Here is a 27,075-nt window from a genome sequence, read left to right as displayed (position 1 = left end):
GGGCTCTGGGCTGAGGGCTCAGAGCCTGGAGCCTGTTTCCGATTCTGTGTCTCCCTCTCTCTCTGCCCCTCCCCCGTTCATGCTCTGTCTCTCTCTGTCCCCCCAAAAAATAAATAAAAACGTTGAAAAAAAAATTTAAAAAAAAATTTTTATTGAAGTACAGTTTCCACACAATGTTACATTAGTTTTAGTGTATAACATAGTGATTCAACAACACTATATGCTTTTCTGACCACAAGTGTAGCTCTCACCTGTCGCTGTACATCACTATTACAATACCATTGACTATATTTTCTATGCTATACCTCTTATTCCCATGACTTATTCATTCCATAGGATGGAAGCCTGTGCTTCCCAGTTCCCTTCACCCATTTTGCCCATCTCCCGGCTCTCCTACTTTCCATCTCTGGTAACAATAGCTTGTTCTCTGTATTTAAGGGTCTGTTTCTGGAAACACAATTTTTAGGATGAGTATCAAAAGATACACAAAAATAAGCACAGAGACTGTCATAATATAAAAGCCATATTTTAAAACATAAACGCAAGTATACTTATACAAATGCACACATTTTATGTAAACTATATGTACATGTGAGCTATATTTAAATCCAAGTATCTCCAAAAATAACAAACATATATTCAAGTATTTAAAATCATCTACTTTTGTAATGTTTGTAGAATCCATACTACAGTTTTGGATATGGATTTGTGGAGGAGTGGATATGTATTGTGTATATAAAATGTTTTTTTTAAAGATTAAGTTATCTAGTTACTGAAATCAGGGAAGGGAAGGAATTTTCACTCAATGGGTCAATAAACAATACTCTCCTATGTGTTTTATGTCTGTATTGGGGTAATTTCCAAAATGCTAAGATTCCCTGCATTGTTTGCACATATGTATCCGGATTGCTTCATCTAGTATATGTTCCACTCTAACATCACTGGGTGAGGAAACACACTGGGATATAATTAACAATATAAAAAAAACTGGCTACTGGGCTATCATTTAAGAGTGAATTTCTCTAGAGCAAAGAGATTAGGAGTTTTGTCAAGAAGCTGCAGAGCAAGAGATGATAAATCTTACATTTAGATATGATGATATTGTATTTAATGTGCAAATTGCAAGCTATAATATAGTTGTTCTTCATGTATTCTTGGAAAATTTGTTGTTTATATCAGCAATGCCCTTCATAAAAATATGTTTGTGAAGCATGTTTTAAGTCTTTTTATCATGGTGGCTGATAGATTATTTTTAAGGGAAGTTAGTAGTAAGAAGCCCAATTAGATGTGCATAACTAAAAACTATAACAGGTAAAAAATTTGAAGCTGAAGTCCATTATTTCTATAGAATATAATTGAATAACTCATTATTACCTTTGAGAAGACTCTGTTAATATAATGTTGTGTTTGACATCAAGATACTTTATTTAAAATTTAATGTTATGCATTCTGCCAATGTATTTAATGGGAGACGAAGTTTTATCAATGTCCTTCAGGTAGAAAGCATTGTGTATAATCATGAAAACAAAATTAGAATTATAAGACTTGTGTTCAGGGTGTAACCTGGGTTGATATTATATGAATATTAGCAAATCACTTAACTTCTCTCAGTTTTCTATCCATGAGATATGTGCCTAGTGATAAATTGTGCCACACAGCATTAAAGATTAAATAAAACAATATATAAAAAATACTTTAAGCTACCTAATATGCAAATGTTATGATTACTATTCTATGTTAACAAAGTATTTATTTTCCATGTATTTCACTTCCAGCTTTCTTTTTAGTGAAAAAAATATTTATATCAAAAATAATAATTGCCATTAAATATTTATTGAACAGATAATTAGGAGCTCATGAGAGTGATTGGCCGTATATTTCTGGGAGAGCTTTAAATTTATTCTCCTTTCTAAGAGAGTAAAATATATCTCTTCCTTCTTCATATTTACCCTGTATTTGAACCTTCCTCTTCCTATCCCTAAGAATAGAGAAGAGAAAGTGGAGATCTCAGGAGAAGAGGAAGGAAATCATATTTTTTTTCTTCTTTTTACTTACAAGAAATCCTCAACCTCATTTATGAATAAGATAAAATATGGCTCGCTAGATTATTATTCACTAAGTAGTTGCATTGATAGCAGTTATATGCAAGACTTTGAATTGTTGGGCACTTTTCACGAAAAAGCGTATTTGGAAAATACACATCCACTAAATGTAATAAATTTGGAATTTACACATTTCTTGGGATGTATATCATTATATATCTTTAGAGTCAGTGGCTAAAAACTTTTGAGGCACAATTAGATCAGGATGAAGACTGGCATTTTACAGTCTTAATCATTAGCGCATAAGATTTTGTGTAGAGGAGAGAAAATTCCATATTTCTGTATAACTAAGTTAAACTAGACTATTGCTTTACATGTGAATTCATAAATACTGATTGCTTTCTTCTTTCTTTTTTTCTCACAGATTAGTTGTAAAGTATCTCAGTTCATTCATCTTTACCTGATGGGCTGTAACTACTTTTGGATGCTTTGTGAAGGCATTTACCTACACACACTCATTGTGGTGGCCGTGTTTGCGGAAAAGCAGCACTTGATGTGGTATTATTTGCTTGGCTGGGGTAAGTGCCATTATAGGTATGTGCTGCCTCACCTTTTAAGAAAGCTCTTGGAAGATGCAGAGTTCCTTTGAAATACAATTTTCCTTATTATTAATCATTCTTAAACAACATCAGGCAACTAACCTTTGATTATTGCTGTAAGTTGAAATATTTTTAAAAGTACCACTGACTCATTGTTTTCAGTAGTCAAAAGGTCAATAATACAATGTTGTTGTTTTTTTTTCTATTTAATATTCCAATGTGTATCTTGGCTGAATAAGCAGTGGCTAACACAATAGAATTGGAATCATGAATTAGGGATCTAGTCTTTGTATTATTCTGAATCTCCTTATTCCTACGTGCAAAATGAGGGCATTGGGCTTAACCAGCTTTGAAGTTCCACTCTGAAAAAGTTTGTTTTTTTAAAAAATATCATTTTATTGTAAGGGTAGAGGGATCAGTTATTGAATAAAGGCACACAAAAGATCTATTTTTCCACACAATCTCCTGACATGGTATCATTCACAAAGCAAATAATGATACACTTTTAGCATATTTTCTTATCTTTTTCTTCTTATTTTTAAGTTTTTTTTTTTAATTCTGGTTAGTTAACATACAGTGTTATATTAGTTTCAGGTGTACAATATCATGAGTGAACAATTCCATATATCACCCAGTGTTCATCATGAAAAGTGCACTCCTTAATCCCCATCACCTACTTAAACCCACCTCCCCTCTGGTAATCATCGGTTTGTTCTCTGTAATTAAGAGCCTGTTTCTTGATTTGTGCTTCTAGCATATTTTTATTTATTTTTTTAAAGTCACATTTATTTTATTTATTTATCCTGAAAGAGAGAGAGAGAGAGTGCAAGCAGGGAAGAGGCAGAGAGAGATGGAGAGAGAGACTCCCAAGCAGGCTCTGTGCTTTCAGTACAGATCCTGCCACAGGTCTTGAACTCACAAACCATAAGGTCATGTCCTGAACCAAAAACAAGAGATAGACACTTAACTGACTGAGCCGCCCAGGTGCCCCCTAGCATATTTTTAAAAATAAGTAGAATAATGCAAAATATATAATGTTTAAAATGAATTCAATTGGGCTAGTTTCCAGAAACATAACTGAAATTATACTTCCCTATATCAATCTGCCTATCTATCCGGCCAGACAACAAATAGACAACAAATAGACAACAAATAGACACTGATAGATGGAGGTATGTATACACACACACACACACACACACACACACACACTCTTTAGTATATTCAGTATATTTAGTAAGGTTACCAGACAACAAATAGACACTGATAGATGGAGGTATGTACACACACACACACACACACACACACACACACTCTCTTTAGTATATTCAGTATATTTAGTAAGGTTACCAGACAACAAATAGACACTGATAGATGGAGGTATGTACACACACACACACACACACACACACACACTCTTTAGTATATTCAGTATATTTAGTAAGGTTACCTTTATAAAACATTTTTTCATTTTATTTTGGAAAAATCTGATTTAGAATGGTAAAAACATACAAATATCTGATATATATATATATATATATATATATATATATATATATATATCATCTTTCTCTTTTTCTTCACCTGATCAGTCTCAACTTCTTCCCACATCTGACTATCTACTAAGTATTGGCCAATTGCATATCATAGAAAATATATATGAATTCTTGGGGCTCCTTGGTGGCTTAGTCAGTTGAGCATCTGATTCTTGTTTTCGGATCCTGTCATGATCTCATGGTTTTTGGGTTAGAGTCCCATGTCAGGCTCTGAGCTGACTGTTCAAGGAGCCTGCTTGGGATTCTCTCTGTCTACCTTTCCCCCACTTGCACTCTCTCTCTCAAAATAAGTAAAGAAGTAACTTAGAAAAAGAAAATCTATTGAATTCTTCTAAGTCTTGGGGCTTAGGCAGTAAAATTATGGACTTAGGCTCTGAAGTCCACAGATTCAAAATGACTTCTATTAGAAGAAACCACACACACACACACACACACACACACACGCACACACACACACACACACACACACACACACCTGAATATATAAATAACAAATACTTCATAATATTTATTCAATAAACATATAGTGACCAGTTATGTTTGTTCCGAGAGTACCTCGGAGTTTCATATTTTATGACACATTTTAGAAATTCCATCTACAGAGAAAGTTGCTTGTTTATTTTCTTTTCATTTGATATTTACAGGATTTCCACTGATCCCTGCTTGTATACATGCTGTTGCAAGAAGCTTATATTACAATGACAAGTAAGATAATCTCTCTTTCTGATTTCTATTGGAACTAAGTAAAATGAAAGTCTTCAACATAATTTTCCTGTTTTTTCCCCAAGCTGCTGGATCAGTTCTGATACCCATCTCCTCTATATTATCCATGGTCCAATTTGTGCTGCTTTACTGGTATGTAATTAAAATTTTCCTTTTTTCATGATGTTCATATTTCAACTTTATTTCCTGAATCATTTGGCCTATGATATCTTTCAAGATCCTGGGGGAAATAATGACATGTTCACAGTGTTTAATTGAAGACAGTGCAATAAATGTGTTGTATTTGAAGTGAAGGCAGGGACAGAACAGGAGCTAATTCCTAAGGGATGGCCAGGCACCCAGAATTGGCAGTGGGAAGCTGTTAATGGGGCTAGACCCCAAGAGGGGTCAGAACAGTGTTACTGGATTTAGACCAGTGCTGGGAGGAGTGGCCCAACAGGAGGTCTCGATTTGAGTGGAAGAACACAGCCACTGCCAAAACCACAGCCTGGTAGGGAAGAAGAAGGAGGAAGAAATACCGAAACTTCTCTTTTCCTATGCCCTGATTTCTTGGTTCTTCCCTTTGGCTAAGTGAAGCAAATATCAGAGAGCAAGAAAGCTTGAACGATGATGCAATCTTTAGAGGTGCCTCTGAGTTTCCTGGGGCACAGAGCAGAAGAGAAGAGCAGAGGGTATAGATGATGTGAGTAGGAATGGCAAATGGGAAAAACCCACGCACCTATGTTGGTAGTAAGAGTAATAGTCCCATAGAGAAAAGACTTTAATTTGGAAAAAGAGAGTATTGGTTAAACTATTGTTTTATTATTATAATGATCATCATTTAATATGAATACACCAATTGGACATTTTTAAGTGTGGTTACAATGAAACAGAAGTCACATTCAATGCTTTTATTACATTGTTTCAATAGGGAAATAAATTAATCCAGATTAACATACTTTTTTTTCATATAGCATTAGAGACCCAAATGTAATTTCACTCTCTGAGATGGTAATTACAACTGATACTCAATTATATATAAAAAGATAAAGGTGGTATGTTTCTCAGCCAAAATTCAGAGCTTCCTAAACCTTGTTTTCAAATGCTTTGTTTTAGACAAATATTCTTCTATTATTTTACTATATTTGCTAGCTGTAGGTTAGTATATTATTATGTTTGAACACTGTTCAAGCCATTGTCAAAAACAAGTCACAATTAAGAGGGAAGCTTCTGGAGGCTGAAGGCCTGGGCTTGAACTCCTTTTCCACCTTTGACTGGCTGTATGACCCCAGGCAATTAAACTAATTACATTGTGTCTCAAGTCCTTCCTTCCCTGGTAAAATAAAGAATATTATAGTACTGATTTTTAAATCCTTTTAACAAAGAGTTAAATTTGGTAATACATATACAGTACTTAGCCTGGCATGTATAAAGCACATTAACAAATGTCAAACCTCTGACTTGTGCCTGGCCACATAAGACAGCCAGTTCAAAAATTAACACATGGAATTCATTATATCATTTATAGAAATTTTAATATACTGTAATGTAGACTCTAGTGAGAATTTCATAGGCAGAAACATTTCCTTCCCTTCTGCCCTGCACCTACTGGGGACATGCACGACACACTGTGTTTAAGTTGTACCTTGAGATATCCTAGTATTCTTTGAAAGAGCCTGCACCGAAACCTAGTTCTACTACATCTGGCTGGGTATCTCAGGGCAAGTTCTGCTTTGTTTTGTTTTGTTTTGTATTTAAACTCTCAGTGCATCTGTTGTCTCTTCCGTGATTAGGGAATAATAAGAATGGATACCTCATAGGTTATTGTAAGAATTATATGAGATGCATCCTGCTAACCCAGTGCCTACAATACAAAAAAAAAAAAAAGTACAAACAAAAAAAACAAAACAAAACAAAAAACTGTCCAAAGAAAATGCTTTAAAAAGTTTCTTGTAACTTCTACATAATACTCTGATTCTGTTCTGAGGAGAGTTAGAAGAAATAAGACACGTTTTGGGGCCACCCAGGAGCTTACAGAACATAAGGCAAAATTTATTACAAGAGATCTGACTATTCTGCAAAGGGGTATTAATTCAAATGCTTAAATCAGAGAGGTTCAGGAAATAAGTAAAGGAACCTTAGCAAATGAAAAATGTAATCGTAACTAACAAAATCCTTAGAAAAGCCTCTCCACATCCATTTTGGGAGGGAAGAGTAGATGGTACAGCTAGGGTAGAATATCACATAGAAATATAACCCATCTACTCTGTAGGAAAGGAAGTGAAAATCCACATTATTTGCATAAAACTTTTTCCATTTTCTTGGCTTAACAAAACAGCAGGAGCCTATTTTTCTACCAGGATAAATTGTTCTGTCTGTTTAATTTCGAGGGCTCCTCACTGGTTCTGGCCAATTCCAAGGTCTTGGGAGGGGACTTAGCAATTGTTTATATGGTCACATGCTTAAGTACATTTTTTATAAATAAAATATTTCAACCTCAATCGGTTTCTTTCCACTCAGACTTCCCCTGTCACATTTCCACTTGAGCTGGGTGGAATTCAAGTGGCTACAGCACTTTTGAGATCCTGCCAAAGGGAAGCTGAGAGGGGATACATTTAATTTGTGTTTAGTGAGAGATATTTAAGTCCGTTCAGTACATAGTTAAGTGATTGCTGGCTGTTCTACTATCGGAATGGCTTGTAGGAATCCTCCAACAGCTACAGTGCTGATGCACCTTGTTTCCCAGGGTGGTACCGTGATATGAAAATGTCCTGTAGTGCCTACCAGCTATGTGATCTTTATGCATATTGGAGTAAAAACAAGTTTCTTTTCTTTACCTTAACTAGTTTTCCGCTAAGATACATGAGATTTAGACCTGGTTCGTCTGAAATGTAAAATTCTTGTTCTATTCTTATTCAAAATAAATGGGAGTATTTGCAGAAAATATAGTAAGGTGACCTTCTAGTTTCCCGTTTCACATTTTAAATTAGATTTGCCATTTTGGAGAAGCAGTTTGCAGTTAGAAATTTTCATTTAATGGACACCTAAATTGCAGCATTTCTACTGATTTTATAATTTATGATTTTCTCTGTAAGGATTATAAAATATTTTATATTCTAAATTTATAAGCACATAAAGGGCATTATTATATTTTCTTCTACGGACTGGTAGTGATTTCCATTTAATCAACACTTTTAAACAGCAATGAGTATTTAGGAAGGGAATATAATAAGAAGGGTAGAATAACAGCTGATGTGTTGATTTGTCATGTTTCCTTCTTACACCTGTTGAAATGGCTTATTCTGCTTTTGTCTTTAGCAGAGATATTCCTGTGTCTATAACTCATGTTACTTTTCATAGATGTGTTTCCATCAGGATTGTAGTGAGCTGTATATCTTTGGAGCATATGTTCCATTAGATTCTCTAAGAATAGTAGTAGGATATTTTTATGCCCAGTTATTTTCATAACACATGCCTTAAATCAGCAAAAGCATTTGTTCACTGTTTTATGTATTAAATGAGATGCTATAATTACTATTCCAATTTATTAAAGTATGCAGACATAAAGTATGTATGTATGTAGCTTAAAAGTTTTAGATTATTAAAGCACAGATACTAGAAGTCAGGGTGAAGAAAAAGGAAAGAGAACATAGCATAACAGCATAAGAGTCCTGAGGGGCTCTTCTGGAGTTAATGCCATTAATCCTATGGAAGGCATAAATATGGGCACAGAGAAAAATAGTCAAGTGTAAAAGATTTTGACTTAAATGAAGATAAGAAAGTGGTATTCAACCTGAGAGACAGAGAGAGAGAGAGAGAGAGAGCAAAAGAGAGAGATATATTAAAGTAGAACTCTGTACATTGCCTGAGTAACTTAGTTATCCATGCTATATTTTGATGTTTTATGTCTCCCTTTCAAAAAGAATGTTTTGTCTTGGGGAAAGTTGTTAACACACAGCAAATATGTAATTACAGAGAGAAATTAACAAAAGTCCCTGTGGGATGCCAAAATTATTTTATCTCTAGGATTATCTGGGTTGAACATCAGCTGATTTAGTGTGTGACCAGCCTCCTCAGAATGATAAAGAAGCTTACAATACTATACTGGGGAGTTATGAGGATTATTGCTACAAAAAGAAACACAGGAAGAAGGAACCAAAAAGATAAAACATGGTATTTTATGGTAGAAAATGTATTTGGAAAGTTCCAGTATGGACAGTGATACAGAGGAGACACTTTAAAAAATTAGCATTTGTCATAAGCAATTCTTTCCTTTGAGCTGAAAATGTTGAAAAGATTTAGTTTTTGGACCACAGTGAAATTTTAAAAAATTACATAAGAAAATGAATTGATAAAAACACTCATATATTTCTTAACTGAAGGTGTTCTACACTAATTCTGCCGTAATTTTATTTTTCTAAAGCCTAGGTCCATTAAAGTTGATGTACTTGTTAAGTTAATAAATCACAATTGTAGAAATACAAGCTAATATATTGGGCATATATTCTCTGTAGAAGAACATATTCTTGTACGTTGAAAATAATCTAAGATTGGGGCTCCTGGGTGGCTCAGTCAGTTAAGCATCTGACTTGGTCTCAGGTCATGATCTCATGGTTTATGAGTTCAAGCCCAACGTCAGGTTCTGTGCTGACAGCTTAGAGCCTAGCGTCTGCAGATTTTGTGTCTCCCTCTCTCTCTGCCTCTCCCCTGCTTGCACTCTGTCTCTGTCTCTCTCTCAAAAATAAACATTAAAAAAAAATAAAAGAATCTAAGATTTATAAATTCAAGGATCCTTCAAAAATGCTTCTTAATATTAAATATGAAATAATTTTCATGATGTCATTTTATTTTTTTAGGTGAATCTTTTTTTTCTATTAAACATTGTACGTGTTCTCATCACCAAGTTAAAAGTTACTCACCAAGCGGAATCCAACCTCTACATGAAAGCTGTCAGAGCTACACTTATCCTGGTGCCATTACTTGGCATTGAATTTGTGCTGCTTCCGTGGAGACCTGAAGGAAGGATTGCAGAGGAGATATATGATTACATCATGCACATCCTTATGCATTATCAGGTATGGTGCTCTTGAATCAGGAAGGCAGCTTGTGAAATTTGGTATTAAATTGCATGTGGCTTTGGTTTTAGTCTTAACTGTGTACATGGCAAGTTGGTGACAAATAATGTATCTTTTCCATCTGGAGTCAGAAAATTCTATTTTTCTTTTACAGGGTCTTTTGGTTTCTACAATTTTCTGCTTCTTTAATGGAGAGGTATGCGTGATTGTTTTTATTCCTTTTATCATTTTATATTTGCAATGTATCTTTTCCTTAAAAAGAGAGAGAGAGAATCACACGTTCCCTAGGAACAACTACTTCAAATTCCATTTTGATCAGGAAAAAGAACCACAGGATCTCTCTTCATGGATGTAACTCTTCTACCCAAAAGCTTGGGTCATACTGGAGTTCAAGAGTAGGGCAAAATCAGCCTCACTTTAAAAGAGTCTATCATTTACTTTGATTTATCTAGTCTTTCACCTACCATTTGAACGAATCCTTTTTAAGTCTGGCCTTTGTCCTAGGTCCAGTGCTAGGCAATCCACACCCTCATAAAACATACACTGTAATATGAAATAGAATTGACTCATTTTCATTTCCCCCCTTTCTCTCTTTTTTTGTTTTGCCTAGCTCACAATGTGGTGTTTGAAAATAGTTTTCTGGTGGTTACAAAAAGATTTGAAAAAAAATTAAACTCTCAGTTATACAGGGAGGACATGCAGTAAGTTAGAAAACTTCGGAGAAGAGAATGCTCTAATTTGTAACATGGCAGCATGCTCTTGGATATTTCAACATTTTTATCCTAGGCTTCCCTAAGTGGAAAGTTTCAGGTGTTTTACAAACTGGTACCATATTTTTTATGCATATGAATAGTGTTATGGCTCAGTGGTTTGAGCTATATTGATTTAGCTCTTTATCTGTTTTTAATCTACCGGACAAGTTTTAATCTGTTAGAGGATTGGAAAACTCAGCAAAATTAGAAATCTAGAGAGCCACCGAGTGAGACTCAAATACTTGGTAACTGTGAAGCTTATCACAAAGCTTCAGATGGGAAATATGTCAACCAGTTGGTGTAACTTTATGAGAACTATTCCTACAAATAAATCAACATTGGAAATCATGTACATGTCATGAAAATCTATAAAATATTGGTTTTCTTTGCTTAATAAGAATTTATTTCTTTCTCAGCAAATAATGAAATTTCATGTTTGATTTTATCAAATTGATTTTTAAAAATTTTTATTTCACTTAATTATTTATATTGGAGTGTAGAACTGTCAAACATGGGAGGCTATATTTCATATCTTTAGGTGGTGCTTCCATGATGCTTCTGCTATATAGTAGACAATGGTGACTCTTTCTGAAGTAGATGAGAAGCATAGATAGAATATGAAATTAGGAAAAATAGAGAAATCATTTGTTTTGATAATATAATTCAAATAGCATTGATTATGTACCTCTATAAATTTATGACTGCATAAACTGAATTAGACAATCCTATTTGCTGCCAATATAGGATTTTATAGTTAAAGGTAGATGAGAAAGAAACAGACAACAGGCCAAAGAACATGCATGGAATATGAACAATACACCTCTGCATCTGCAGAGACATGACATATTATTCTAAAGGGTAATTTTTAAGTGTACAAAACATAATCACTAGTAGAATATTTTGTGATAGGAAGCAATGTAGAATAAAAGCACAGACACAACAATGCATTTAAACCCCCAAGATGCTACTTTGTTCCTGGATGTAATAATTTGGGCAATATTCTGAACCTTCTGGAGTCTTGGTGTCTACTTTATTAAAGGAGTTAAAAAAAAAAAAAAAGCAAGTTCCTTACACAAGTCTCACAAAGATTAGTGTAGGCTAGGAATCTAAAATTTTATCACCATGCCCCACCCTCAACAGATTATCAGTACATTATAGATTCCTTATTAGATCTTTCAAGTCATTTATTTTCAAAAATATATGTACAAGTATGAGCATTAATCATTTTGGAATCAATCTCAAATTGGCCTTTTTATTTGGAAAGGTTGCTCAGGGAATATCTAAACTAATGCCTAACAATCTTGTTGCACTCTCTCTGTGTAAGCAAAAGAGACAGAGACCTTGATCTTCTGCCATGTCCTAAAATTGAGAAAATTTTGGCAGCAAAAAATTACAATAATACAAAATCTTTGAGCCTAGTTGTTGCCAAATCCTTTGGTTCTTTACAACATCTCCAATATCTGTCCCCTTTTCTTCATCTCTCAAGATGCAGTCTCTATTTGTGGATGACTCATTTTTCATCTTAGGAAATACTATAATCCCTCCTTTTTTGTCCTTTTGCCTCTTAGTTTTTCCCACTCTCATAACATGAAGACACAGCTGCCAAATTCATTTTGTGTTGTTCCAACTATGTCATGTACTTCTTAAAATCACTTGCTCCGGCTTAAATCTCCTTCTTGCTTTCCACGGGAGGTCAAATAGCTTCCTTTTAGCTTAGTCTTTATCTTTTTCTTTTCTTTCTTTTTTTTTAAGTAACAATTTTATGTATTTTTTTATCCAAAATATTCCTATTTGCATTTCTCACTAAATAATGGTGGCTTGACAAATTATCAGGCCACATTCATCTCATCTCTAGCCCACTCAGATAAAATGTGCACTGTTAGCACAAACTAGAGCTCTTGTCATTTGAAGGGCCCTCCCTTGCCTCAGGAGTAAATCGAACAATACCTGAGAGTATTTTTATAAAGTGAACAAAAAGATTTATTGATAATAATCAAACCTACATTCTGTAATGAAAACTAGGTAGCATTTTTATATGAAGCTCTATTAACTATTTTTTAATTGATTTAGGATAAGGAGTTATAGCTTCCTTATGAAGCGCTAATGGGCATATAATGTTGTAAGGTTATATTCTAAACAGTGGGATTTACTATTTATATAATACTCATGTGTAAGGCAATAAAAAACATTTTCATATCTTTAACACCTTCCCTTCCAATGTCAATTTTCCTTGTTATCTCTTCCCATCATAATTTTTTCATTAAAAGTGTACTAAGAGTGGTCACTTTAATGTTCTGTTGAATAGATGTGATATATATTAGAGGAAGCAGATGAAAAACTTAAGTCCTTATAGAGAATAATATAAACAAAAGGATGTCTACAAGGCCCATAGGTCTTTAATTAGGTTCATTTTTTAACTTCAGTAAAAATGTCCCCACAGTTCAGGAAATTGACCTTTCATGGCTTTTCTGATGATTTAGTTGCAAGGAAGAAATAGGGTGATGATTGTAATCAAAGCAGATATTTCAAGAGCAAACAGATATTTCAAAAGGCATCTTGGCTGTTGGAATTTAATTTAAGCTTTCATTTTTAAAAAAGTTATACATTCACAGCTATGATATTTCTTCTTGTCAACTTCTTCCCAACATTTATGTAGAATCTTTTGTATATAGCTACATTCCATTTCCTTTCAAACAGAAACTATATAGGAAAGGTATTCAGTCAATCCATCATTTAGTAGCAAAGGGAAGAGAAATGAATTTAGCATAAAATAAGGATCAAAACCAATTCCCATCAGGAATATCTAGATAATCTGCCCAACATCATTTTTGTTGTAAATCTTTGAATATTTAAAAGGCACATTCTAAAACCATTTTCATCTGTTGTTTGCTTATGCTCTTGAAGATATTATGTATGCAGATATTATTTAAAATTACTTTATTTTTTAAGTGTTATTTATTTTTGAGAGACAGACAGAGTGCAAGCAGGAGAGGGGCAGAGAGAGAGGGAGACAAAGAATCATAAGCAGGCTCCAGGCTCTGAGGTGTTAGCACAGAGCCCAACACAGATCTCGAACCCACAAGTTGGATGCTTAACCAAAAGGTGACAGATATTGACCCACCCAGGTGCCCCTATTTTAAATTGCTTTAAATATGCTATTTGGAGAATTAAGAAAGACATTACTAAACCATGAGGGAAACAAAATACGATTTTTTTTTGCAAGATAAATATATTCATTATCCCATAAAGGCTTTTATTTCTTTATTTGTGTAAGAATATAAATTATTCCTTTCCCACATAGTTAATATATATAAAGAAATAAACTTGAAAGTCCTGAAGAATATATATAAAGAAATAAACTGGAAAGTCCTGAGGTTGTGAATTTCATAAAATACAATTTTTAAAACCAGTTTATTGCATTTCTAATTACATAATTTTTAAATTCTACAATAGAGCTACCCGAAATTTTAGTAACTCATTTGGAATTCTAACTAAAGAAACCCATTGACTTTAGGGAGTCCCTGGGTGGCTCAGTCAGTTAAGCAGCCAATTCTTGTTTTTGGCTCAGGTCATGATTTTCATGGTTCATGAGTTCAAGCTTCACATCAAGTTTTGTGCTGACACTGCTGAGCCTGTTTAGGATTCAGTCTCTCCCTCTCTCTCTGCACCCCCCACCCCCGGCTCATGCTCTCTCTCTCTCTTTCTCTCTCAAATAAATAAAACTAAAAAAAAAGAAACGGTTTGACTTTCTATCTGTGTCTTCTGTTTTTCTACATGCTAAAACATAAAGTGAGACAGTAAAACTTTATGTCCATTTTAAGTGACAGAGAACAGGAGACTCAAAGGACTTTGAAGTATCCCACTGAGTTCTCTCATTAAAAGATCTCCTGGGAATAGCTATTAGTAATAGATTGTTCATAATTTGGAGAAGTTTTCTTGATCTATTATATAAAACAATGAAGACTTAACTAAGCCATCCTATTTTAAAGGTTAATATTAATTTTTACACATGATTACAGTGAATGAAAAGTTGGGGAATTTTATATATTAGCAGAAAGTTAAACAATTATTGCATGAGTATGTTTCTAGTACATGGATGACTGGAAAGTTGCTTTTAGTGATGCTCAAATTCCCTGTGAGGAAGCAAAGGGTCAAAGAGCAGTAGATAGTGTGGGGAAGACAGTTCAAAGCTATACATATGTTTTGGACAGATCTGGATTAGGTCACAGGGATGTGGCTAATACACTCGTAACCTAGGAGCAGAGTCCCACACCAGTGTGCCCAATCATCAGGCACCTGGAAACAGCCAGGTTGCCAAACTGGAGATGTATTTGAATATTCTCATTTCCACTCACTGACTCAGTATGAAGAAAATCACCTTTGTGTCTCATGTTCGATTCAAACCTAGGTCACTAAATATGGCCTACAAGTCCTGATCTCTAGCTTTAGAGGAGAAGGAAGCCAGTTGACATCAAATTCATCCAGTCAGAGGGAGATCCAAAAACAAAAAAAAGTGGAGTGGTAACATTCCTAAACGTTTTCACAGGCTCATCTCATTTGTCATTACCTGTTGAATGCTTTCTTCCCTCCGGCTAGTAAGCCTCAGGAAGACAAAAACCCTGATCTTTTTTTTCCAGAATGTAGCACAATACCTGGCATGTGTTAATCACTCCGTAAAAACTAGTTGCTGCTGCTGTTAATGATGATGATGATGATTTATATTCCCTGTTTCCCTAACTTCTTTTTCTTTTATACTTCCTCTCTTCTTTTATACTCTAATTATCTTCTCATTCTATTATTTAAGATACTGATATAAAAGTAAATGTTACGCACACAATCTTACAAAAGGGGGTCTGGATTAACTACTTGTTTGACCATAATACATTCATATGCATTATTAAAGCTTCAAAGATAAGGCATGAAAAAAATATTGAGGGAATCTAAAATAAAGAGCAAGGCAACGAATTTCCTAACTGTAAATTTCCTAATGTTTCCAATTTAATGTTTTAATTTAAAAAAAGCAATATTATTCACAAATTAACATCAATGCTCTTGGTTTTTCTAAAGTTTTACATAAATTATTCTGTTGTACTTTTAAATACAGTATCTTTATTTCAGATAATGGATTGCTCTTGTCCTTTCTGTTTCTTTTTGATTGATAGGTTCAAGCAATTCTGAAAAGAAATTGGAATCAATATAAAATCCAATTTGGAAACAGCTTCTCCCATTCAGATGCTCTTCGCAGTGCGTCTTACACAGTGTCAACAATCAGTGATGGTACAGGATACAGTCATGACTGTCCCAGTGAACACTTAAATGGAAAAAGCATCCACGATATTGAAAATGTTGTCTTAAAACCAGAAAAGTTATATGATTGATAATAGAGGGAATACTGTTTAACTATTTTGGGTCACTCCTAACTCAAGGACTTGGATCCATGACTTTACAACCAGAAGACTTCAGTATAAAATGAATTTCTTGAATACCACAAAGAAACGCCTCACATCAGTTCAGTAGTATATTGTTAAATGTATAACAACTAGCCCTTTGGGAGGGGAAAAAAACCCTTAATTTGTAATGTTTTTCCAGTTTCTATGGTGTATTCCCACCAGGGCTAATTTCGGTCTACCAGTCTGACATCACTGAATGTGAAACTGGGAAAAGGTGAGGACAGTCAACTCTTGTAGGCTGGTATGTGCCAGCTCTAGTACACCACTGCACAAATTCACATGTGAATAAGACTGTAAAGTTCATATACGCATCGGGCGTGATTCTACTCTTGTTGGCTAAACAGGCCTAGCTGAGGCCTATAGACTTAGAGGGAAAATTAACTTTTCATTTGTTTGTTTTAAAAATCTTCATCCCATATTCATTGGTGCAGTTGATTTTTTTTTAACCAAGTAGGTATTCTAACCCTTTTTGTATTTACCCTTTCAAATGGACTGCATAAAGAGGTCATTATTTCTGTTGGCTTAACCACTTCTCCCCAAGAAAAGCAATAGAGTAGAATTGCTATTGGCTACTCATTGGCTGATACATCACAGTTATATCCAATGTCATATCTGTTTTTGAGGTTTGATGAATAGTATGTCAGACATACAATCCTACTTTGGCATCATCAGGGGGATATCTTGGTTGATATTACAAAGCATCCTTGTCAGCTACTTTCCTATCTTACTACACAAGTGGGAGGGAATCAGTTTCCCTGTATCTGTAAATAGAAACTTTTCCCCTTCCATTTCTACTGTGTAGACAAACTGGCAATTATTTTACATGAAGGAAATCAGTGAAGGATTTCTTATTTTCTTGGAAGTTTGTAAAAAAAAATTTGTTATGAAAAATAAGCTTGTAAATACTCTGTTATTCTATTTTATAGTCTGAAATCAAATGTGTACAACCTAGGTAAGTTTTTAAAAAAACAAATACATAATGTAACAATGTATGCATGTTAATATCTGATACTGTGTCTGGGCTGATTTTATAATAAAATAGAGTCTGGAATTCTATATTTGGTAAATATTTTAAAGACAACCAGATGCCAGCATCAGAAGTTTGTTTGAGAACCAAGAGAACAGAAATATCTATGATAAGATATAAAATATTTATTTAAAAAAATCAAGCCATTGTTTTATTATATTAGCTTAGGTGATGCTTTCATACCTTAATAATAGGTATGTTTGACATATTTCTCCTTTTATTTTGACGATGAACTTGCATTCTAATCCAGTAACGTTAATGGATTCCTATAGTAAAAAATGCCAATCTGCCATTCTTATGGTTTTCACACCATTAAAAATATTACTTTTCTGACGCTTACTGCATAAACATTTATGGCTTTGAGAGTGTTCAGACTTTTTAAAAAATTAGAGGAATAGAATATATATACATATATATCATATACAATGCTTTATTAGAGCTACTATGATAATATGATACCAGAAATCAGTGAAAGACTTGAATACATCAGTGAAGAAGAATTGTCAGAACATTTAGGGAGTAATTAAATTAAGATGGAAGAAAGCCTTGCTAATGAATTAAAGTGACATTTAAATGGGATTCAGTTGTTCCCCTAATGTTATTTTCCACTGGAATTTCTGAAAAACAAAAATGCCTTCAATTAGTAAAATTCAATTTGAGGAGGACAAGTTACTATGTGTATGTGCTTTTCTAGTGTGTCAATTTGCTTAAAATGGATTAAACTAATGACTGAGTAATCATAGACTCTTTCTTAACTGTCAATAGATTGTGAGTTCTGAAGTCATTTGTAATTGTCCAGGAAAATTATCTAAATTAGTAAGAACTAACAGATTAAATGGCTTGGTCAATATATTTATAATTCATCTGTACACATGCAAAGATTTTGTCGTTTGTTTCTAAATTTATGGATTTTACAGCAAGCTGTCACAGGAAGGAATGCAGGCTGTTCTAGACTTGCCACTGTCTAAATAATACAAAAATTCCTTTAAATAAACTCACTGTTTAGCTACTTATTCTTCAAAGATTCAAATCCTTTGCTTCATACTGCTCACATATTTCCACATTCTTCCAAACTGTCAAGTCTCAACCATAAATGACAGTAGAAAATTCTGTCTGTCAAATTCTCCATGAGCATTACAGTAAAATTTTACTGTCATTTTCCAGTGTTTCTTTTATTCTGTTTTTTTATCATATTAAATTTAGATCAGATTTCTTTTATGGCTCATAATTGTTTAGTGCACAGTTTTTAGATGAAGGCAGCCAATAATTACTCAGTTTTGTAGCCATAGTTTCTTATGGGTAATATTTTCAAATATTAGACTTCTCTAAAGCTGAAGTGATAACTAGGATCTCCTTTATATCTTACTTATAAAGAAAAGATAAAATAAATACTTTTTAAAGCCAAATTTTTGGGGTAGCTAAACACTAATTTGGGGAATTTCTACCTTTCAGAATACAGATCTGCTACTTTTCTGTAAGTACTTGTGTAAGTCAGATTTTAATTAAAAAATTCTAGTTTGTCCTTTTTCATTTTCTAAAGTTATTTTCCAGTGAATTCATTCATAAAATATCCATTCTGGAATTTGGTGTTTGCTCAAATGTAATGCAGTGTGTACATAGTATTAGTGGTAGGTGTAGTGCTGTATTTATTGGCTTAATAATTTTTTTAAGTGTGAACTTCATTGTCTTTTGGTTTTAACCTGCTAATAGAAACCACCACTTCTTTTATCTGTAAGTCACAAACAAGATATTTTGATCAATTAAAATAAGTCATATTATGTCTACTTAATGTACATCTCTATTTTTTGACTGTATGAAAATATTAAAGTTATGAGTTAAAGTTGATTTTCACGCATGTGTACTGAAGTGTTGAATAATTTATACACATAACTGTTTATAGCAGTCAGTGGAATACTACTAAAATCAATGACTATATCTCTTTTTCCCTCTTTAAAATCTACAATAAGCCAGTAAAACATCCCATAAAACCAATTTTTTAAATATTATGAATTTGAAAAAAATTGTGAATTTGTTTTTCAAGCTAGAAAACTCTAAAGAAATAAAATTCTAAATAAGTATTCAAATTCCTTTCTAGGCTGAAAGAAGGGAAAGGATGCCCAGAAAGAGGAAAATGTACAGGAATTTCTCTCCTTTCTCCATTATGTTCCATTGTGTAGTTTTGTATTGAACAGAGGAAAGAAAAAGAAGGAAAATAACTATTTAGGGATAATTTTAAAAGGGGGAATAATCATGACTCACAAATATAAAATGAAAATGTGTCCCAGATTTTGGTTAGTTCTTTCATTATTGACGGAACAATATATCACAATTCATGGAAAAATTCAAGTATCACGTATATAGAAGAATATAAGATATGTTGAAATGAATTTATAAATAGATGCTCTATTCTTATGGCAATAATCAGTTACGTTCTATTGAATAACTAGTATGTATTTCTATAATCGAGGATAAATGTACATCATTATCAATTTTATGCAACTAACAAGTCTGTAAAATAGCTCAAAATAATGAAAGGTAGAGATAACCTAAAAGGATGTATGAGAAAGTACTAGAAAAGACACTTCAATGACTCTAACATATATCTTGCCTATATAAAGAGAAAGCAATATGTTGCACATGCAATAAGTACAATAAATATTTGTATGTATGTACATATATACATATATATAAAGAGAGATGAAGGTGTCTGGGTGGCTCATTCGGTTAAGTCTCTGACTCTTGATTTCAGCTCAGGTCATAATCCCACGTTTTGTGGGATTGAGACCTGTGTCAGGCTCTGTGCTGACAGTGTAGAGCCTGCTTGGGATTCTCACTCTCTCCTTCTCTCTGTTCCTCCCAAGCTCATGTGCACAGCCTCTTTCTCTCCCTCTCTCTCACTCTCAAAATAAATAAATACACCTAAAGTAAAAAAGGGGGGGGATGATAGCTATGGACACCCCTTGAATGCTATTCTAAGCAGTAGGAGAATTCAGAAATATAACAACACACAAAGTAAATGTGCACAGATACATATTTCCCATATACACATATAACAACCAGGTAGACGCCCAGTAGGGTAAAAAGGAGCAAATTTGTAACAGCATCAAGAGAAGGTAAAATAAATAGGAACAACTTAAATAAGAAATGAGTGAAATACATTTCAATACTACAAACAATCACAATAGAAGACATCAATCAGTTCATGGAAAAATACATGATGTTCTTGAAGAAGAAGATCACCATAAAGATGTCAATTTTCCCCTAAAAACTACATTGTAAGTATATATGATCCAAATAAAAATAATGGTAGTTAATTATTTTGAGACCAGACATGATGATTCTAAATTTCATAAATAGTCATGAAAGCTCTAAACAAGTGTGTGTGTGTGTGGGGGGGGGGTTGGAGAGGAGATAAGCCTTGACATATTTTGTACCCTAACAGTTAAAACAGTGGTAATATCACATGATAAAAAGAGAGAATGGGGGAGAAGAAGTGCCTAGGTCACTCTTTTTAATATTTTCCTGGAGACAGAGCCAAAAATGATAATCCAAACAGGGAGTAAAATGACATTATCACCCAGAAAATCATGAATTCATTCTGTCTTACTCCCTCTTCTTTACAAACATGCCATCCCTGGAATACCAAAAGTAAGAAATGGGCTTATTAACAAGTTACATGACTGGTATGTTGCTGTCTTGTCTTTAAAAAGGCAAATGTGTTGAAATCATCACCTGGCAAGTATAGATGTCTGTAGAAAAAAACCATCCTTGTTAATTTTTGACTGGGAAAGAAGTGAAGATGCCAGTTGTCTCTTTCAAGCTACAAGTAAAAGCCTAGAATTTCACTGATATTAGATTCAGGGATGTTGAACCATCCCTCTGGAAAATCTAGGAGTACTAAAACCCCAAGGAACACCCCTTAGCCCACACTTACAGCAAAGTTGAATGGATATTCTATCGTTTCTAAATTCCATCTACATTCTTTTCCTTCAGACCTCAGCTGGAAGGCATTTCTCTGGCTTGCTAAATTCCCAAATATTTTTATCATGTAATTTTATTTTAAGAAGTTCCTTAATTTTTTCTATTTCACTTTGTCCTTTTTGGGGAGCCTGGGTGGCTCAATCGGTTTAGCATCCAACTTCAGCTCAGGTCATGATCTCACTGTTGGTGGGTTTGAGTCCCATATCGGGCTCTGCACTGACAGCTCAGTGCCTAGAGCCTACTTCGGATTCTGTCTCCCTCTCTCTCTGCACCTGCCCCCTCGCACTGTGTCTGTCTCTTGAAAATCAATGTTTTTAAAAAAATGTCTTTTCAATTTTCGTTTGATCTCTTTAATTTAAAAAAAAATATTTTATTTATTTTTTAAAGTAGGCTCCACACCTAGTGTGGGCTTGAACTCATGACCCCAAGATCAAGAGTTCTATGCTCTAACAACGGAGCCAGCCAGGCACCCCTCCCTTGACCTCTTTATCTTAGCTCAGGCTATATATTATATTCTATCCCATTACTGTCAACAATTTTCTGGAAACACATTTATATATCTAATCCCCAGTCTGTTATTGTTTATTTCATGTCTTAGTCTGCTCAGGCTCCATAATAAAAAATACAACAGACGGAGTGGCTTAATCAACAGAAATTTATTTCCCACAGTTCTACAGGTTGAGAAGTCTAAGATCATAGTGCCAGCAAGGTACCAAGATCAAAGTTTCATTCTGAAGCCTCTTCTTGAGGCTTGCAGACAGCTGCCATCTTGCTGTGCACTTATGAGACTTCTTTGGGCAAGTGGAGAGAAAATGAGAGAGCAATATATCTTTCTTCTTATAGGAATACTAATCATATTAGATCGGGGCCCCACTTTTATGACCTCATTTAACCTTAATTACTTCTTTGGAGGTCCAATCTTCAAACATTGGGGGTTAGAGCTTCAATATTAATTTGGGGGGGGACACAAACATTCAATGCATAACACTCCTTTATTTCATCACAAGGTCTGTATACTACTCATTACCTCATAATAAAGGAAACAAAATACAACAACAAAACTCAAATTTACACTTGTCCTGTAAATCAGATAATGCTTCCTTTTCTGAAATAGGACTTCTGTAAAAGTTATCTTATTGCCTAAGTCTAGTTCCAGAAAGTTGTTGATGGCTGTCTTCTTGATCTGCTTTCTTCATAGGATATCATCCAGTTTCCTCACAAACTTCTTCCTCCTTAAAGTTCATTTAGGTCACTTTAGCCTTTTATTTCTTCATGCTCATGTCACAAATGCAGCCAGAGTCATTTTTCTCCTTTTGATTTTGTGTCCAAGAAGCTTGCCCAGCTGTGTCTGTCTTTTAGTTTTAGTGTTATTTACTCCTACAAAGTTTTGGTAAGAATGCTTTTCATCTCCAATAATATACAAAGAGCTACTTTTTTTAATGTTTATTTATTTATTTTGAGAGAGAAAGAGAGAGATCAGGGGAGGGGCAGAGAGAGAGGGAGACAGAGAATCCCAAGCAGGCTCCTCACTGTCAATACAGAGCCCAATGTGGGGCCTGAACTCATGAACTGTGAGATCATGACCTGAGCCAAAATCAAAAGTCAGATGCTTAGGGGCGCCTGGGTGGCTCAGAAGGTTGAGCGTCCGACTTCTGTGCAGGTCATGATCTCAGAGTTCATGAATTTGAGTCCCATGTCAGGCTCTGGGCTGACAACTCAGAGCCTGGAGCCTGCTTCAGATTCCTTGTCTCCCTCTCTCTCTGCCCCTCCCACCCTCATGCTCTGTCTCTTTCTCTGTCTCAAAAATAAATAAACATTAGAAAATTAACAAAAACAAAGTCAGATGTTTAACCGACTGAGTCACCTGGGTGCCCCACACAGAGCACTTTCTACAGAACACCTGTTTGATCCAGGTCTACACACCCAGGACACTTTTCCAGACTGCAATTTACATTCTGGCATATGCTCCATAAATTTAGGCTAACCATATATTCCAGTTTTCTGAAGCATCTAGGTTTGCTGCTTGTTGTCCTGGTATCTATTTCAGTTTAGCATTTGCAAGACTGGCCTTAGATTCATGAGAAAGGGGCTCTGTTCTTGTCCTGGCGCTTTAGAGACCCCAACTCTGGTCTTATTTCCATGTGAAAGGGGGTTATCTGAAGCAAGAAAACATGTCTACCTGGAGCTTAACTCTCCCCTTCTAACCATGTCCTGGGCATCTTGGGACCCCAGAGCTTCCAGCCCAAATGGCTTATGCTCATACCCAGGAACTATACAAGTCTTTCGGCTGCATTCCCCTTTCTGATGATGGACCATACCTCCTCTGTGCCCATCTCTCATCTCAAGGAGTGGCCCTAGGATCATTGTTTATACTGAGAAGTGAATAGACTCAGTATGCAGGCTGAAGGGTGAATTTACATCTGCATGAGAGGCCCTGCCGGTGTTTGGAGGGGCTGGGGATGGACAGAAAGAACCTTCTGAGGCCTGGGGCCAGCTCACCCAATATCAGCATGTGCTCATACAAAACTCCAAGGATTCTGAGAATTATGACATCTAATTTGAAACTAATCTTCTTGGGTGTTTTGAAAATTTATTTGTAAAAATAGAAAGAGAAAGCTACTGCGTAGTTTTGTGGCTTCCTTTTTATACTTGAAATATGTCAAATATATGGGCTTCAATTTGTACGCTTGCCTCAGGCTCCACAGATATTAAGGAAGAGTCTGAGACATTTTCCTAGATAAACATCTCTTGGTTTGGATAATGAATTACATGTTCCCTAATTCACTTCTACTCTAAACCCTCCCTGACCCCAACTGAAAAGTACTTATTAAATGGTTAAGACTTTTTTTCCTTTTTTCCCCAAAGATCTATTTCATGCTTTTATTATGTATACTAAAGCCCACAATTATCTGCCATTTTCAATAATTCACAATTCAATAATTCTTGGCAACAACCATGAAAACAACTAGCATTACTAGTGTTATTCTAACAACTCTACTGATCAAATATTATACCTCATGGTCCTGTCAAGCATGGGCCATTCCTGAAAGTAACTAGCAATCTTTACCTTTTATTTGCTAAGTGTAATTGCAATAGGATTCCTTCAGAAGTCATAAGCTTTGGGGCACCTGGGTGGCTTAGTTGGTTGAGCATCTGACTTTTGATTTTCGCTCAGGTCATGATCTCATGGTTCCTGGGATCAAGCTCTGCATAAGGCTCTGCATTGACAGTGCAGAGCCTGCTTGGGATTTTCTCTCTCTCCCTCTCTCTCTCTTCCCTCCCCTGCTTCCTCTCTCTCTCTGTCTCTCTCATGATAAATAAGTAAGCATTAAAAAAGAGAGAAGTCACAGCTTTTTTCACTGATAGATTTTTAAAACCAGCTTCACTGTTGTTCTAAAGAACATTTAAGTTATTTATTTCCTGGAATTAACCTAATAATAAATATCTACTGTCCTCCCAAACATGGCCTTATGCATCAGAGTTTTGGGGCAGTTGTTCTTTCTCTGGAGACAGTGGTTCTCATGAAGAAGCCCCTCGCTGAAAGCATCCTCACACTCTCTCCTGCACAGAAGCTCTATCTGGTTTTCTCCTCTTTGCTTTCATTCAACTCCCCAAATATAAAGATTATGTATGATAAATAGAAACTAACAGAAAACACTGGTTCCCCCCCTTTGTCCTATAAAAATGCAGTCAGTTCTGTTTCACAGTAGACAGACTTGCCCTGTCTTCCATCTTTCTTAAATTTTCTATCTGCAGCTGCCAACAGACATTTCTCTACCCATCACAAAAGCTGAAGGAGAAAACTCAGCACTGTCTACCACTAAAATACTTTGGTCAATTCCTGCTGCTACTGATCTTTTGCAGATATTTCTACCCCACTAAGATGTTCCTGAATTCTTCCTACCTGATAGTTTGCTTTGTGCCTTCTCACAGCCAGCCTCTGGCTTCCCGAATTGCTGTCACATTTGCAGATGTTTATGTTCTTCTACTTTCTTTTCCTCTATTCTACCTGCCCAGGTGTGTTACCCCCTTTCCCTGTTTTACACTGGCTCTTCTACATTGAGAGCTTGGGACATGGTAGGCACTCAATAAATATTCATTCCTTTTCCTTCATCTATTAAAAACTATATTTGAATCAGTAGGGCAAATGTAATCCTCAGATAATTAAACTGAGCATTTGAAAATGTATGTTAATGTCTCTCTGTTTCCATATTATAAAGTTAAGACTAGAAATAGGTGTCAATATTTGATACTAGAAACAGTATCAAGCTATTCATACCAATAAGAAACAACATAGAAGAAGATAATTTATAGGAAAGCCCATCAGAAGACCTTTTATTGCCCTTTAATAATCAGGGTAAGGGGGAGAGTTTGTCAAATAAAAGGAGCTAAAAGGCAAAGACAAGACTTTGAAATAATGGCTTCTGAAATAAGGGATTGGCACAAATTCCTATTGTACAATGTCCCATCTACAAAATAACAGCATGTTCCTTTCTTGACAGTCTATTGTCTCTTCTGTCTCATGATGAAAGTAGATTTATCCTTTTATACTCTGATTATTTCCTGTTTGAGTAGTCTGTCATCAGTGGATAAAATAGAAAGGATCCCTTTTTGTTCTTTTTATTCAATGGATACCACCATTCAGCTATCTCAAATGCTGGGCAGGCCAGGTCTCATTGGCTCCCTGCCTCTCTGCAGCTATGCCAGTGAGGCCAGAATGTAGAACCAGAAATGTGGAACTAAGTGGAAGTTAAGGCCCTGAACTGTGCTCCATGACCTTGACTTGTTTATGTGATCTTTGAATATCCATTTCCTCAAAGGGGCTAGCAGTGAAAACACAAAGAGTTGAAAATTCACTGTTTCTAAGAGGTTCTAAGGAATCATGGGAGGTGTCAATTAATACATAAAGTGACAGGTAAAGATTGGCAGGGTGTGTGGAAAAAAATTTTAAATTATAATGAATACAAAGATTTTGTATGATTAAGCAGGAAAATATGTAGCACTGTTGGTAATTTCCAGTAAACTATTAGATCAGCTATGCTTTCACTGTCACAGGTGTTAGACCACGAGGTGCCCTGGGGGAGAACAATTTATTCTATGGCTTCCAGAACACATTTGATTCATATCCTGTCTCCTATGTTGTTTTACAATGTATCATATTTATTATATGACAAAATAAGCATTTTTTTTGGATACACTGCAAATCACCTATCTTATAAGGCTTCTTTTCTCCTAGGGAGTTGTGGATAGAATTCAGGAGATCCATGAATTTAGATGCACAGAAAGTTCATGCTTGTATTTTCATTAACTGCAGGCTGAAATTCAATATATCCTTCCTTTATGAATATAGGAAAAAACCACAACAGTATTAGCCATAACTATGACTTCGTCACCAATATAAATCATAGATATGGATATCATTATATCAAATCATGATTGTTGCAGAAGTCTGGAAATAACATTTTTGATCACCAATATTTTAAAACTGTGATCATTATTAGACTTACTCATTAGGTAAATGCATTTAATAAAGAAGTACATGTATAGTACATGTATCACAAATTTGTTTTTAATATTTGGATAAAAGAATTGTAATATAACCTATTTCCTTGGTAAACTGTGTATTTTATTTTGGATATTTAAAAATACTATTCTGACAAAAGATCCATAGGCTTCATCATACTGCCAAAGGAGTGAAAGATACACAAAGTAGTGAAAAGCCATAGTTTAGAAGAACAGTGGTTCTCAAAGTTGAGTGTGCATCAGAATTCCCTGTAGAGCTTGTTAAAACACTGATTATGGAGTCCCATCCCCAGAGAATGATTCAGCCAGTCTGGGGGGACCTGAGAACTTGCTTTTAGAACAGGTTCCCAGGTGATGATGATGCAGCT

At 34.9% G+C, this 27,075-nt stretch overlaps 1 protein-coding gene across 1 annotated transcript in view; it reads left to right on the top strand.

The window, feature by feature from the left end:
* CALCRL (calcitonin receptor like receptor) overlaps positions 1-19,048 on the top strand; it is a 45,020-nt gene extending 25,972 nt beyond the window's left edge. The window contains 6 exon segments of the mRNA XM_030324588.1: positions 2,467-2,620; positions 4,842-4,902; positions 4,986-5,052; positions 9,756-9,974; positions 10,129-10,170; positions 15,889-19,048. Of these exon segments, the coding sequence (XP_030180448.1) occupies positions 2,467-2,620; positions 4,842-4,902; positions 4,986-5,052; positions 9,756-9,974; positions 10,129-10,170; positions 15,889-16,104 (759 nt within the window). The 3' untranslated portion in view covers positions 16,105-19,048.
* Positions 19,049-27,075: the final 8,027 nt, after the last annotated feature.

Source organism: Lynx canadensis, chromosome C1, assembly GCF_007474595.2.
Source record: "Lynx canadensis isolate LIC74 chromosome C1, mLynCan4.pri.v2, whole genome shotgun sequence".
In the NCBI taxonomy this organism is placed as follows: domain Eukaryota; kingdom Metazoa; phylum Chordata; class Mammalia; order Carnivora; family Felidae; genus Lynx; species Lynx canadensis.
This window is presented reverse-complemented; position numbering and strand designations above follow the sequence as displayed.